Source organism: Saimiri boliviensis, chromosome 12 (assembly GCF_048565385.1).
Source record: "Saimiri boliviensis isolate mSaiBol1 chromosome 12, mSaiBol1.pri, whole genome shotgun sequence".
Classification (NCBI taxonomy): domain Eukaryota; kingdom Metazoa; phylum Chordata; class Mammalia; order Primates; family Cebidae; genus Saimiri; species Saimiri boliviensis.
The window spans coordinates 15331111-15345694 of record NC_133460.1 but is presented as its reverse complement, the minus strand read 5'-3'; the positions used below and the strand labels follow the sequence as shown (position 1 = coordinate 15345694).

The window sequence follows — 14584 nt, the reverse complement described above, 5'->3', positions numbered from 1 at the left end:
CCATTGTTTCATTCATAAGGTATCATAAGGTACATGGTTGCAATTTAAAACACGAGTCATGGTGACAAAGGCTTGAAAGCCAACGCTCTACACAAAATGGACAATGGCTAGATAACTAAGGTGGGGCGTGGACAGGGGCTGGCGGGGAGCATGGTGCTCTGGGCAGAACACAGGACATGGAGACTTGGTGCACAGGATCACGAAGCTCCCCTCACCTCCTCCTTCATGCCTGTCTCCAGGAGCAGCATGACACAGGCTTCAATGGGCAGCGCAATCTCGCGCCCACTCCGCTTCAGGTGTTCTTCTAGAGGAGTCCCAAAGGCTGGCTTTTCCGCCCACTTATCTAGAGTAGCAGATGGTTCAGTTAGACACCCAACAAACTCCCAGCATTACCAAGCTATTTGTTCCCCAAACTACCAAGTGGGCTTTTCTAGCAGACTGGCAGCTGAGCCTCTAGGAAGAGGGGATACATCTCTTCTATCTGCTTTTGTTATTTGCCATCTACTGGAGCAGCACAAACTACGGACCAGGCCGGGGCAGTTACTCGTGGAACAGAAGCCTGAGAGCACCTCCATGGCACCCAACTCAGGCTGCCCAGCAGAAGCTGCAGTGGCGTGCTGCACCTGCACCACGCTTCATTAACACACGCCAGTGGGTTTAGTGGACTGCCTTGGACTAAAACAAAGATTCCCCAGAGCATACTGTTTCGCCGAAAAGAAATTTCTTCTAGCCATGCAAAGCCTTCTAGCTAGAGGACAAGAAACAGACTCTTTGCTATGCGAAAATGGAAATAATCTCTGAAAATTTCAAACACAAGTCAAGCATCTGTCATACAAGACTGGAGATGGTCAACGTGAACTCCCCACGTTGCAGTTACTCTCCATCAGATGCGACATCTCCACGGCATGCAGCGCTTCAGAACACTGCGTCCCCAAAGAGCTCCAAAAAATTCTGAGTGGAAAGAAATGCAGAATCTGCAACCCTAAAGCAGCTGAAGGCTATGCAGACAGCAGGAAAGCCATATTTTATATTATCTTCAGATCATATGAGGCAGCTTTGCAGAAATACAATGAAGCAGTAAAATAGAAGAATTTAGAGAACAGACATATGAATAAGAAGGATCTGGCTGGGTTTGGCCTGCCTGTGCGAGCTGCAGAGAGCCAGTGCTGTCTGAGCAGCTCACAGAAGCAAAGGAGGGTAAACCAGATGTGAAAACTGCTCCAGGAGAAACACTTAATTCTTTTCACCAATAGGAAGGATTCATGTCCTTCTCTGCACCTTTAACAGCCATTGGTCCCTTAGCCACTCTGCTGCTAGAAAGTTGGGTTGGAAGAAGGCAGTATTTACTCGGCGTGTCCTCTTACACTCTTTCCTATGTCACAGATGGGTTACAGGCCCACATGATATGCACATGGGGAGGGAAGAAAAATAAAATCCTGCAAATCCATAGAACTGAGAGCTTAGGAAAAGGTAAAAAATGGATGGAAAGAGCAAGAGAAAGGCTGAAGAAAGGGGTGACGGAAAGGGAGGTGGGGGGACAAAAATGAGAAGCAGGCCTCCAGCCACTCTCAGAATTGTGGGGAGCCCTCCTTGTCTCTGGCCCAGCCCCAGCCAGGGGAATTTCCAATAGAAAATGCATCCAGACGTCTGGACCTTCCCAGCAGGCAAATCTTACCTGAAATACTTTGTCCCTTTTATCTAAAGCAATGATTCACAACACAGGCTGAAAATGGCCACATGAGCCTTCCACCAGGGAATATACTGGAATCACCCAGGGGAGTTCTGCAAATGACACCTGCCATCGCCTTCACCACAAGCCCAACCCTGCAACACTGAGGGGCAGGCATGCTTCAAACCTCTGCTAGAACTTTCTAGTAAACACTGAACAGAGTATACCCCACCCCCAAGCCTGGCATAATGTTGACAGAGGGTGCAAGTGAGAACAACTGACTAGAGGCAAGTCATAAGGCAAACTCCACCTCAGGCACTGGCCTCTCAATCAACAGACCTACTATGTGGCAGATACTGCAGGAGGCATGTAAAGTTCACAGCGACTCCCCATCCTCAGGGAGAGGGCAACTGAATCATGAAGGGGATATAAGACATATATGTAAACACAGAACAGTCAATAACAAGACAAGACATATTTGCTAAGTAATGGCAGATCGGTGGTACAGACAAGGTCGCAAATCCAACTGTCTAGAGGAGCCGGATAAGTAGCACAATGGCACAAATCCCGCTGGGGATGCACGATCTGCAGACAGGTGATAACCTCCCTTCAGCACCAAACCAATGCTGCCAAGTGGGAAAGCAGAGCCAGTGTTGCCAGACGTTTTGAACTTTCAGGAGAAGCCAGAAATCAGGACTGTTACATCAAAGTGCCTGGTTTTTTTGTTTTTTGTTTTTGAGACGGAGTTTCGCTCGTTACCCAGGCTGGAGTGCAATGGCACGATCTCGGCTCACGGCAACCTCCACCTCCTGAATTCAGGCAATTCTCCTGCCTCAGCCTCCTGAGTAGCTGGGATTACAGGCACGCGCCACCATGCCCAGCTAATTTTTTGAATTTTTAGTAGAGACAGGGTTTCACCATGTTGACCAGGATGGTCTCGATCTCTTGACCTCGTGATCCACCCGCCTCGGCCTCCCAAAGTGCTGGGATTACAGGCGTGAGCCACCGCGCCTGGCCCAACTGCCTGGTTTTTAAATGATGGCAACCAACTTTTAACAATTTTTAATGAGACATGGCTGTTTGCAACTTCTAACATAGACCACAAATGCTGGTGCAATTCAGGAGGCAAAGTATTCGCCATTGGCTTCAGTTGTCAGAGAAGGCTTCTCAAAGGAAGTGAGGTTGGAGAGAGTCTCATGAGATGGACAGAGATTAAACAGGCTGAAAAATGGACAAACACATCTTTGTGAGGGGCAATCAGCTGAGAAAAGACCAGGAATTGTGAGTCTGGGAATTTACATCTTATCTCAAGTTCACACCAAGGCCATGAGAGCACGAAGCACAGTGGGCCAGGGGAAGACAGGATGGTAGAGCCTAGGGCAAAATGGACAGAACCCAGGCATGGGGTGGACGAGAGGAAGGAGAAAACGTTTCCAAGGTTAAGACCTGAATCATTTGGAGAAAGGTGGTATCAGGGAGACAAGAAGAGAGAAAGAGACAGTTGGTGTGGGGAGTGAATTGTTTGCTTTTTGAGTTTAAGGTGAGGGCCATTCATCAAAGGGAGCCAATGCTTAGGAGGCTGCAAGGATTAAAATGCAGGGAAGAGGCAACGCTGTCAAAGGAAGGGGATTTCTAGGGAAAAGGGGACGAGGGAGTGAGGGTAGGAGAGAAGAACAGAGGTGCAAGGACTGGACCTCAGAAAAGCCTGACTTCTGGGGTGGGGACAGAAATGGAGCAACACATAATCCTTCTTGATGATGAAAAATTTTTAAAAAGAAATGGGAGCAATGCAGAGTCCTCACAATGAAAGAAGACAATCAAGCAGAATGAGGAAACAAATGTTAACAGGGAAGAGATGGCTGACACCGGGTCAAATGCCAGGATCTAACAGGTGGTCGCTGGTCCTTGCAAAACTGCAGTATGGTTTGGTTTTTTTTCCTAAACGGCAGAGTGATTAGGGGTAGACATAAGACTGCAAAAGATTAAGGGGTGGGAAGGTGGTAAGAAAATGAAGGTGGCAGGCGGAAAGGGGTCATCGGAAGTGCCCACCAGAAAAATGAAGGAGAAACAGATTAAATGGGGCACTGTGTTCAGGTCAGGGAGGCAGCAGATTACCACCAACTGACCTGAATATGACACCAGAGTCCACAGGTGTGAGCAGGCTGCACAGGGAGGTCACACTTTTTTATGTAGTAAGGACAAGCTGAGTCCTTCTGAAAACAGAGAGGAAAGCAAGGGAAGAAGAGACAGAACTAAGGTGAGAGGCAGGTACAAGGACAGGCAAGGGTGGGAGGGACTGAAATGTAACTTGGTGAAGGGTGACACCAGCAAGAAGAACAAACTGCACTTCCTCCATGGGCTGCTCCATCTGAACCTCTTCCTTGCCTTGTCCCTGCTCCCCATGGCTTCCTGACTTATTTCTCTAAGGAAAATAGCCTTGGGTAAAAAAACAGAATAAGAGTTCTAGTCTGGCCTGGGGAACAGAGTGAGACCTTGTCTCTTTAAAAAAAAAAAAAAAAAAAAAAAACTGCTCAAAAAATCCAATCTTCTTTTTTTTGTTCTTGTTAATCAACTCTTTCAAATCAGACTCTAAGCCACTCAAAGGCTAAAATGATGATTTGTCTACTACTTTGTCAAATGCGGGGCCCAGCCCACAGCAGGTATCTCATAAATATATTTTCTTGGTGGTCTGATCTTGCTCAGCAAGCGTCTGTCCCTAGGAAGGTAGAACATTTTCCAGAGACCTCATTCCTTTGCACTGCAACTCAACACCACCTTCCATGAACTAGGAATCTCTATTATTTCGGAAGGCAAGGGCAATGGCTGAGAAAATCAGACACACTACACCTGAGAATGCTGAAGATCTGACTGTATGGTCAGTCAAAATATAAAGTTTTCTAATTCCATAATCTAAAAACTTTCAGGCACAAAGCCAGAACCAAGGATGTCCTAGAACTTAGGGGAGAAGTGGCATTCTTGAGGGTGCTGGTGTATATGTACATCCACAAACCATCCCCTGGCACCACACACACACACACTCGCCCAGTCTCAAAATCACAGTCATCCCACTCAGCACCTGGTCTGATCCCCTTTTAGCTCAAGACCAGTGGTTCTGTGGAAGAACCTAAGCTCCAAGTGTCAGGTCTACACAACAGGCAAAACAGATTCAAAGATGGCGGAGCAATTTCTGACTCAACAGCTTATGCTCTCTGCTGGTAAATGCTCTAATGGTAAATCAGAGAGACAGGGCATCAAAAGCTTTACGGAGAAAAATGAAGTAAAAGCTTTAGATGCCCAACTTCAAACTCAACATCAGGGGAAAGTTCAGTCTGCTTGCAACTTGCAGATAAAATCTGCAGTGTGCTTGAATATGATGGGCAAAATATTAGTGCTGATAGAACAAAAGCTTAGTATAAAGACAATGGAGGAGTCCGAAAGAAGTGACCATGGTCTTAGGATTCAATTACACTTATTAAGTGTGATGTGCAGGATGTGGCATCAGGTACTGGCTTCTCTTTCGGAAAGTCCAAAATATTTTCCCTAGAATGGACGCTCTTGGAGTCACATGGCCAGAATTAAGTCCTATGGAACAAATGGTTGATGTGGAAAAGGATCATTCAATGTTAGACTTTTTCAAGCCTATAGAAGATGGGAAAATACAAAGGCACTCCCCAAAGAGGCCAGCTTTCTCTTCAACTGAAGGTTTCAGAAGAACTACAAATGTTCCATTAGTGTGTTAATTTGGGTTCGGAAGAAATTAGAGAATGCAGCAAGGAAGATGAAATTATGCTGAGAAACAGTACCCTCCTAGGCAGAGAAGCTTTATCCCGAGGACGTGCATGCAGAGGAGTCAGGGTGAAGAAGAACCCAGGCAGAGGTGGCAGAGGCGAGAAGGAAGCATCAGCCGCACGCGGGTTACATTACCTTGATGGGCTCGCATTTCGGGGAGGGTCTTTTCTAAGACTGCTAATGCTTTTCTATGGTAATCTGCTTGGGCTTCTAATAACTGAGAACAGACCCACATTCAAAAACAAAAGTAACGTTAGCATCGGATGGACACACACACAATGGCTGAGCAAAACTAAAAATGAAATCTTTTGCAAAAACACTAAAATGACTCCATTTTAACAATGCTTTAACATTTGGTCAAGGGAAGGTGCTTACCGTAACAAAGAATTTGCCGTACTCCCCTTCTTTGGCCATGAAGTTGTACATGTCGGCTGCAAGTTGATCCTGGGTAAATAGAAGAGAAGATGTTATTGAAGAAAAAAGAGGTGAAACAAAATGGCATCTGAGAACACTAAGAACAATCTCTGTGAGATCTAAGATGAAAAAGTGATGGAAAGTGCCACAGATTAAATGTCCATCAACTGCATGGTACAACCATAACAAGTAAGGAAGGTTCTTACATGGACGGACACAGACAGATCTTCAAGATATATTTTCGGCACACCTGGTTAAGAAGCAAAGTACAGAGCACCGCTTATGGTGTATTAACATTTGGGTTAAAAAAGGGGTGGAAGGGTATGTCATATTTTTCTTTTATTTTTATTATTTTTTTGAGACAGTCTCACTCTGTTGCCCAGGCTGAAGTGCAGTGGTACAATCTTGGTTTACTGAAACCTCCACCTGAGAAATTCTCCTGGCTCAGCCACCCTAGTAGCTGGGATTAGAGGCATGCACCACCACACTGCTTGTATTTTTGGCAGAAATGAGGTTTCACCATGCTGGCCAGACTGGTCTCAAACTCCTGGCCTCAAGTGATCCGCCCATCCCAACCTCCCACAGTGCTAGGATTACAGGTGTGAGCCATCAGGCTCGGCAATGCCATATTTTTATTCTCACATACATATAAAAACATGTCTTGATGATAAAACAAGAAATTAGTAGCAGTTATTACCTATTGGGAACAATAGAAATTAGGCAGGAGGAGGATAATGGCAAGGGAAAGACTTCATAGTATACTGTTTTACACTTTTTCATATCCGATCTAATGTAAATGAATTACATATATAAAAATTAAATAATTTTGTAAACAGTGGCAGGCCAAGTGTGGTGGCTCACACCTACAATCCCAGCACTTTGGGAGGCTGAGATTGGAGGATTTCTTGTAGCCAGGAATTTGAGACCAGCCTGGACAACAGAGTGAGAGCTAGTCTCTGAGTTAAAAAAAAAAAAAAAAAAATTGAGATGGAGTCTTGCTCTGCAGCCCAGGCTGGAGTGCAGAAGCACAATCTCAGCTCACTGCAACCTGTGCCTCCAGGGTTCAAGCAATTCTCCTGCCTCAGCCTCTTGAGTAGCTGGGACTACAGGCACATGCCACCATGCTCAGATAATATTTTCCTATTTTTCAGTAGAGATGGGGTTTCACCATGTTGGTCAGCCTGGTTTTGAACTCCTGACCTCAAGTGATCCTCCCACCCCAGCTTCACAAAGTGTTAGAATTACAGATGTGAGCCACTGCACCCGGTCAAAAAAAATCTTTTTAAGTGGCAGATTAGGCAATTAGTTATATATTTCCAATCTTTGAATATAAATATACATAGGAATTATATATATATATATATATCACACACACACACACATATATATACATATGAAAATATATATATGGGAAAACATATATGCAGAAAGTGAGGGTTTTTTTTTAATGTACTAACTTCTGTTTTTGGCATCAAGGTATACAAATTAATGTGAAGGGCCTCCCATTTATGATAAAAACTTGGAAATGCTAGTTAGGAGAAATGACTATCCTTTTAGAATAACTGGTAAAGAAAGAAAGTAAATTCCTTGACTCCCTCCAACCCCACCATATACACACACACAAAGAGAGAAAGAAGAAAAAGAAGCAGAAAGAAAAAGTCAGAATTCTAAGCATGAATGGAAGCTGAGGATGACCTGGGGTAGCTTTGTGCCAGTCTTGGTGACCAAGGTATTTGAAGCCTTGAGGCCTGGTAAGGTCAGAAACAAGTATGCATAAAGATAAGATTCCTGAAGAACTGTACTCTCCGTGAAAGAAGAGATTAGAACAAATGCAATTAGCATCACATGGAAATCAGAGGGAAGTGTATCTGTTCTGGAATGGGCTTTAGGTCTGAGAAACAATGGCCAATAGATTTCACAAACACAGATCTGCTTTCATGAGGGTTTGAAGTTTAAATTTACTGACCTATGGTCCCAGAAAACGCAAACTGATTTAAGTTTAATTAAAAATGGACCTGGACTGGTAACTGTCTGGGAAGCCTCATTCCCAATCCCTGATAGTCCCACAGATAAAGCCCCTCTTATAATGAGTTCAAAATAATTACAAAACACATAAGGAAATAATCCACCATAAGCAAACTCCTACCACTCTCATAGAGAACTTCAGAAAACAGAATTAACAGAGACTATTAAATAAGTATATTTAAAATGATCTAAAAGAAAGAAACACTAGAAAAGAATAATGTAGTATCAAAAGGGCAGATTTGAAGAATCAGAACTTCGGAAATGGAAAATAGAGTCAATGAAATTAAAAACTCAATGTTATTTGAGTAGCAGATCAGACATAGCTAAAGTGAGAGTCAGTGAAAGAGAACACAGATCTGAGGAAATTACCCATAAGGTAGCATAAAGAGAAGGAGCCAGAGAATATTTTCGCAAGTTTTTACCATTTGAAACACTGACAAGTGTGGAAGTTGAGAGAAGAGATATGAGCCCGTGATGACTTCCCAAACCTCTACCCAAATTTGTGTGCAATAAGTAGCTAATAGCCAAGATCTAGGTTAAACCAGATATTAAGAAGACTGTTGGGTAAATGACAATGACAAAGGTACAACTCTTCAGACCACAAATAAACCAATATGACATTATTTTACTAAAAGCATTTATCTGAGCATCATCTTTTAAACACAAAAACTTTTTAAAGGCATAACTTTGTGAGTTTAGTTTCAATTTCTACCCACTATATTATTCTTATATTTTTATATTTCTATCCACTGTATTATTTCAACCAAGTCATTTAATTTCAGTTAATTAATCAAGGTTTGCTATTTGAAAAGCAAAGTATGTCATGACCTAAATAAACTAAAATATAACCGTCTTAATATTAGCATGAAATTAAAAAAAAAATTTTTTTAAACAATAAAAAATAAAAGCAGGAAAAGTCTAAGTAAATCCAGCCTTAGACTCTGGATTTTCCAGAGACTCACCAAAGACCTATTCCTTTGCCAGTTCAAATAATTTCCCACCTCAAATAACATTCAAAATGAGCATCTATCTACACAGATAGACACAGAGAGAATGAGATCACTTAATCATCTAATTAATCTGTAATTTATGAGATGAAAAGTTGTATTTCTCCCAAATTGCAAACCAATTATTCAAGGAACATTAAAAAGTAATCTTCTCTTCTCCAAGGATATATGATGAGCCATTTACTATATATTAAATCTTACAATATAATAACATTAAATTCTAGAAAACCTATACTATTTCACTGATCTATTTTAATGCTTCTTATGCAGTTTTACTTTTTTCTTACTTTTTGTTTTTCTTATGCAGTTTTAATTGCTGTAACTTTATGATATGTTTTGCTATGGTTTTCTTTCCTTTTTCTGCCTTCATCTTTAAGTAAGCTTAGACATCTTGTCAAGTGTTAAAAAATATCCTAGTTGAGCCAGGCGCGGTGGCTCAAGCCTGTAATCCCAGCACTTTGGGAGGCTGAGGCAGGTGGATCACGAGGTCAAGAGATCGAGACCATCCTGGTCAACATGGTGAAACCCCGTCTCTACTAAAGATACAAAAAAATTAGCTGGGCATGGTGGCGCGTGCCTGTAATTCCAGCAACTCAGGAGGCTGAGGCAGGAGAATTGCTTGAACCCAGGAGGCGGAGGTTGCGGTGAGCCGAGATTGCGCCATTGCACTCCAGCCTGGGTAACAAGAGCGAAACTCCGTCTCAAAAAAAAAAAAAAAAAAAAAAAAAATCCTAGTTGAATTTATTTAAAATGTTTTATTCTGATCATAAAATATTATAGTCTTACAGAATAAGAAAGAAGAAAATAAAACCTACCTTTAAAATCATTCAAAATATTCTGATACAAATTACTGAAAACATTAAATAACTTAGATTTGACCCTTCATCCCTCATTTGCAAAAAGTGAAAGATAGATTCAAGTACACATTTATCAGGGAATTATCATACCTTGCACTGTTCTACTTTATTTCCAGCTTCATCCATCTCTTCCTTTAGAGTATCTATTTTTGATGGAAGCCCCTGAAAGTTGGTTCCTGAGGATTTGTGAGCTTGGTTCCACCTGCAAAACAAAGGGGTCGCCAGCATCTGAGAACCAGCTGTGTATACTCAACAGCTGGAGGTAGGACCTAGCGGAGACAGATCCTTCCCCAAAACTGATTCGTCCTGGAAGGGTTATCACTGCCCAAGATGCCAACTTCTCTTGAGCTTATCCTCTAAGAATGGAAGCAGGCAAAAGGAGACTTTAGCTTCCCACCATGGTAGGACTCATGAGTGGTCTGCCCTGAACATAACCAACCACATCTTGTCTCACACAAACTCCACTACTGGAAAGAAATCTGTGGAATCCCTTTCCTATGGAGGCAATCATGGAATCCTCACCACTGAAGGAAAGCAAGGTGCTCTCCTTGGTCTCTTGCTTTGACCTGAGTCAGCTCCTGCTCTTGAGAATTCATTGTGGCTCTTCCTACTACCATACTGTTATCTGTGACCTGTGATTACTTTCAGCAAGTAAATGCCAGAATTTCCAGAGTCAGTGAAACAGAACTTATTAGGCCAGGTATAGTGGCTCATGCCTGTAATCCCAACACTTTGAGAGGCTGAGGTGGCAGGATCACTTAAACCAGCAGTTTGAGACCAGCCTGGGCAACACAGCAAGACTCCATGTCTACAAACAATAGTGATAATAATGTAAGTATCAATCAGTAGCTATAAAAGCACTAAAAATAAATAAAGAAACTAGTAATAATAGGGGATAAGTAGGAAATAATCATAGTAAACAATTTCTTTTGATTTTCAAATGTGCTTTGAATTTAATCCTTCTGTTTGAAAATGGGTAACTCTGCTGTGGAAAGGTCGATCACTTTAAATGCAAACACAGATTTTATAAAATGCAGCATGAAAACCCATGGTAGCTACTTTTTAAACTTTCTAGACTGCTGCATTGCCCCAAAACACTATGTTCTGCCCACTTTGTGTCCCTGACATGATATATTCCTCCACCGAAAGGCTTAGCCAGACCGCCAGTGCAAAACTGGAGATGTTATGCTGTGAATGGTGCATGGACTTCAGAGTCTGACATGTCCAAGTCTGGAGCTCAGCTTTATCTTAACTAGTTATGTGACCTAGTTAGTGACTTAGCCTCTCTGCATTGCAGTTGCCTCATCTACAAAACTATCACAAACACTGTTTGCCAAGCAGAATTGTCATGAGGAGGAAAGGCAAGAAAAACACACATGTGCATGTGCACAAGCATATGAAGCCTGGCATATAATGGATTCCTACTTATTACCATTTTTTTTTCTCCAGGGAAAAGCTACAGGAATAAGAAAAGGTAGAAACACTCAATTGTTTCAACTTCTCCAATACCTACTGTGATTAAGCAAACAAGACCATGAATGCAAGATCAAGAATCAGTATTAAAATCACCTATGGGATACATGCACTCAAGATGCAAAATTCCCGTCAGATAAACATCTATAATACTGCTCAACCAGCTCTAGTGAGGAAGCATTTGCTGCCTTGTTTAATCAGTAGAACACTCTTCCTTCTTCTGAGCAAAAATGTATTGCAGGGTGGCCTGCAGTCTCGGCTACACAGGATTCCAATCACAGGTACAGGCCAGGCATGGTGACTCACATCTGTAGTCTCAACACTGTGGGAGGTTAAGGAGACAGGTTTACTTGCGGCCAGGGTTTGAGACCAGCCTGGGCAACATACTGAGATCTTATCTCTACTAAAGATAAAAATAGTAGCTGGGACTGGGTGCAGTGGCTCATGCTTGTAATCCCAGCACTTTGGGAGGCCAAGGCAGGCCGACCAGTTGAAGTCAGGGGTTTGAGACCAGCCTGGGCAACATACTGAGATCTCATCTCTACTAAAGATAAAAATAGTAGCTGGGGCTGGGTGCAGTGGCTCATGCCTGTAATCCCAGCACTTTAGGAGGCCAAGGTAGGCAGACCACTTGAGGTCAGGAGTTTGAGACCAGCCTGGCCAACATGGTGAAATCTCATCTCTACTAAAAATACACAAATCAGCCAGGTGTGGTGGTGCACGCCTGTAATCCCAGTTACTAAAAAGGCTGAGGCAGGAGAATTGCTAGAACCTGGCATCTTGGTCGCACTGAGCCAAGATTGTACCACTGCATTCCAGCCTGGGCGACAAAGTGAGACTCCATCTTAAAAAAAAAAAAAAGTAGCCGGGTGTGGTGGTGTGCAGCTACTCGAGAGGCTGAGGCAAGAGGATCCACTGAGCCCTAAAGTTTGAGGCTGCTGTGAGCTATGATCATACCACTGCACTCCAGACCACGTGACAAACACCACATGTACACATGACCAGGAGACAATGGACTTTGCTGTCAGAATCCTAGCACTGCAATTTATGCTCTTGAAGCACAAAGTCATATAGATAATATATGCAAGTCCCTCACTTATCTGCAAAACAAGTCTCCTCTCAAAAGTAGGAAATGTTACACTAACCTCTATCCTGTTCCCTCCAAGTCACAGGAGAGGTCTACGCATTTAGTGTCTAGCACAAAGTCTGGTGCACACTGAGCACCCAACTGATATCTGTTAAAACATAGATGAACAAATGAACAGGGATTGGTGAGAGAGTCAAATGGGCTGACATACAATGAAAGTAGCTCAATCTCTGGCATGTGTAAGTTACTTGATAATTGTACTTGTAGAGTTCACACACACCATGTGTGAATTCCTAGACATACCTTTTTTCATCTCAACATTTCTTAAATCAGGACTAATCTTAACAACTGATTTGTACATTTAATAAACTGGCATTTCTTCACTTTCTCCAAATAACCTGATATTAAATCAGTGATGCAAATAATACTCAACGGCTTCTTAGAAACAAGAAAATGCAGCCATTTTATTACGGCCATAAATTTATAATAAAATCATCTGACACAGAAGACCTCAATAAATGATACCTCTATCACCACACATTTGTCAAATAGAAATAATCATATCTAATTCACAGGACTGCAATGAGAACGAAAAGAGCTAAGGCCGGGCACAGTGGCTCACGCTTATAATCCCAGCACTTTGGGAGGCTGAGTCGGGTGGATCACAAGGTCAGGAGATCAAAACTATCCTGGCCAACATGGTGAAAAATTAGCTGGGTGTGGTGGTGAGTGCCTGTAATCCCAGCTACTCAGGAGGCTGAGGCAGGAGAATCACTTGAACCCAGGAGGCAGAGGTTGCAGTGAGCCATCGTGCCAAAGCACTCCAGCCTGGTGACAGAGCAAGACTCCGTCTCATAAAAAGAAAGAAAAGAGCCAACAAAGCAAGCTGAGGTCAGTCAAGTCACCTGCTTTTGTAAATAGTTTCATTGGAACACAGCCATGCTCATTCATTTATGCATTGCCCATAGCTACCTTTATGCTACAACAGTAGAGTTAAGCAGTTACAACAGGAAGCAACTGAGTTACAGCACCAGAAAGATTTACTATCTGGCCTTTTACAGAAGAGGTTTGTCAACCCTTGTGTTAAAGTAGAAAACAGGACTCAGGCTGGTGGTGCCTGTTTCCCTATTCCCAACTCTCACATGCCTGAGAAGTAAGCCATGTTAAGTTACTGACAGAAACTCCACCGAGGGCCAGGCACCGTGGCTCATGCCTGTAATCCCAGCAATTTGGGAGGCCAAGGTGGGAAGATTGCTCGAAGCCAGGAGTTCAAGACTAGCCTGGGCAACACAGCTAGATACCATCTCCACAAAAAATTTTTAAAAGTAGCCACGTACTGTGGCATGTGCCTGTAGTCCCAGCTACTTGGGATGCTCAGGCAGGAGGATCTACTGAGCCTGGGAGTTTGAGGCTGCAGTAAGCTATGATTGCACCAGCCTGGTGCAACAGAACAAGACCTTGTCACAAAAGAAAAAAAAAAAAAGCCAAAATCTTCATCAAGGACAGAGCAGAGGCAGCAGTCCAGCCCTGAATCATGACAGACTCCTTTGCTGGCATCAGCATCCCCACATCAGCAGTGCTGACTTGGTTACATGGGTTTATATGAGTTCCTCCCATGTGAGTGCCTCCTTTCTTGGTACTGAAGGTATTACAAGTACACAGGGTTTGTGACATGGTGGGACCCTCATGAGCAGTTAGCGCCACAGATACGTTTACTCCTACACTCTAAGAGTTGTGCTCTTAGAGCTGCCACGGTCCCCTCTGTCACTAAATGTACTCATTTCATTTTCCTTAGATTATTTCTTTTCACTGCTGGCTCACTAAGAACAGGATGTTCTAACAAAATCCCCACTGCCACGCTGAGAACAAGGCCTATAGGAGGTGCCAGGAGGCTGGTACCCAGTCTCGGGGTCAAGTGCACGAATTGGTGACCACTTCCATCGTGTCCACTGTCAGTGGTCTTCCTCTCCACTGTGTTGGGAATGGTGACGGTTGCTGAGGATGGGACACAATCCTGCATTGCTGGCTCAAGCCTTGCATTACCTTGCTCTGACTGAATCCCAGTCTAACACCAGTTTTGCAAGCTGTTTCCTCTGTTTCTGGATGTTGGGAATCTCCACCTAAAAAGAATAACATACCACATGAGATGCACTTCAGGGCTTTTAGGTTAACCATCTTAAAACACAGTATTTACAAATGTTTTTTCTCTTAGGTAAAGGATTTTGTAACTTCAATTAACTCCCCTTACTTCCAAAAAGAAGCG

General features: G+C 43.0%; 1 protein-coding gene across 8 annotated transcripts in view; it reads right to left on the bottom strand.

The window, feature by feature from the left end:
- The window catches only part of ARHGAP17 (Rho GTPase activating protein 17), a 94710-nt gene that overhangs the window by 33587 nt on the left and 46539 nt on the right, over window positions 1-14584 (bottom strand). For all 8 annotated transcript variants that reach the window (XR_745161.3, XR_012512744.1, XM_003930212.3 and 5 more), the window contains exons 6-10: window positions 14365-14441; window positions 9852-9963; window positions 5834-5902; window positions 5594-5675; window positions 216-343 (exon numbers count right to left, since the gene is read on the bottom strand). Coding sequence is in view for 6 of the 8 variants with exons in the window: in XM_003930212.3 (XP_003930261.1) it covers window positions 216-343; window positions 5594-5675; window positions 5834-5902; window positions 9852-9963; window positions 14365-14441 (468 nt within the window). In the remaining 2 variants the exon portion in view is untranslated. The remainder of the gene's footprint in view (window positions 1-215; window positions 344-5593; window positions 5676-5833; window positions 5903-9851; window positions 9964-14364; window positions 14442-14584) is intronic.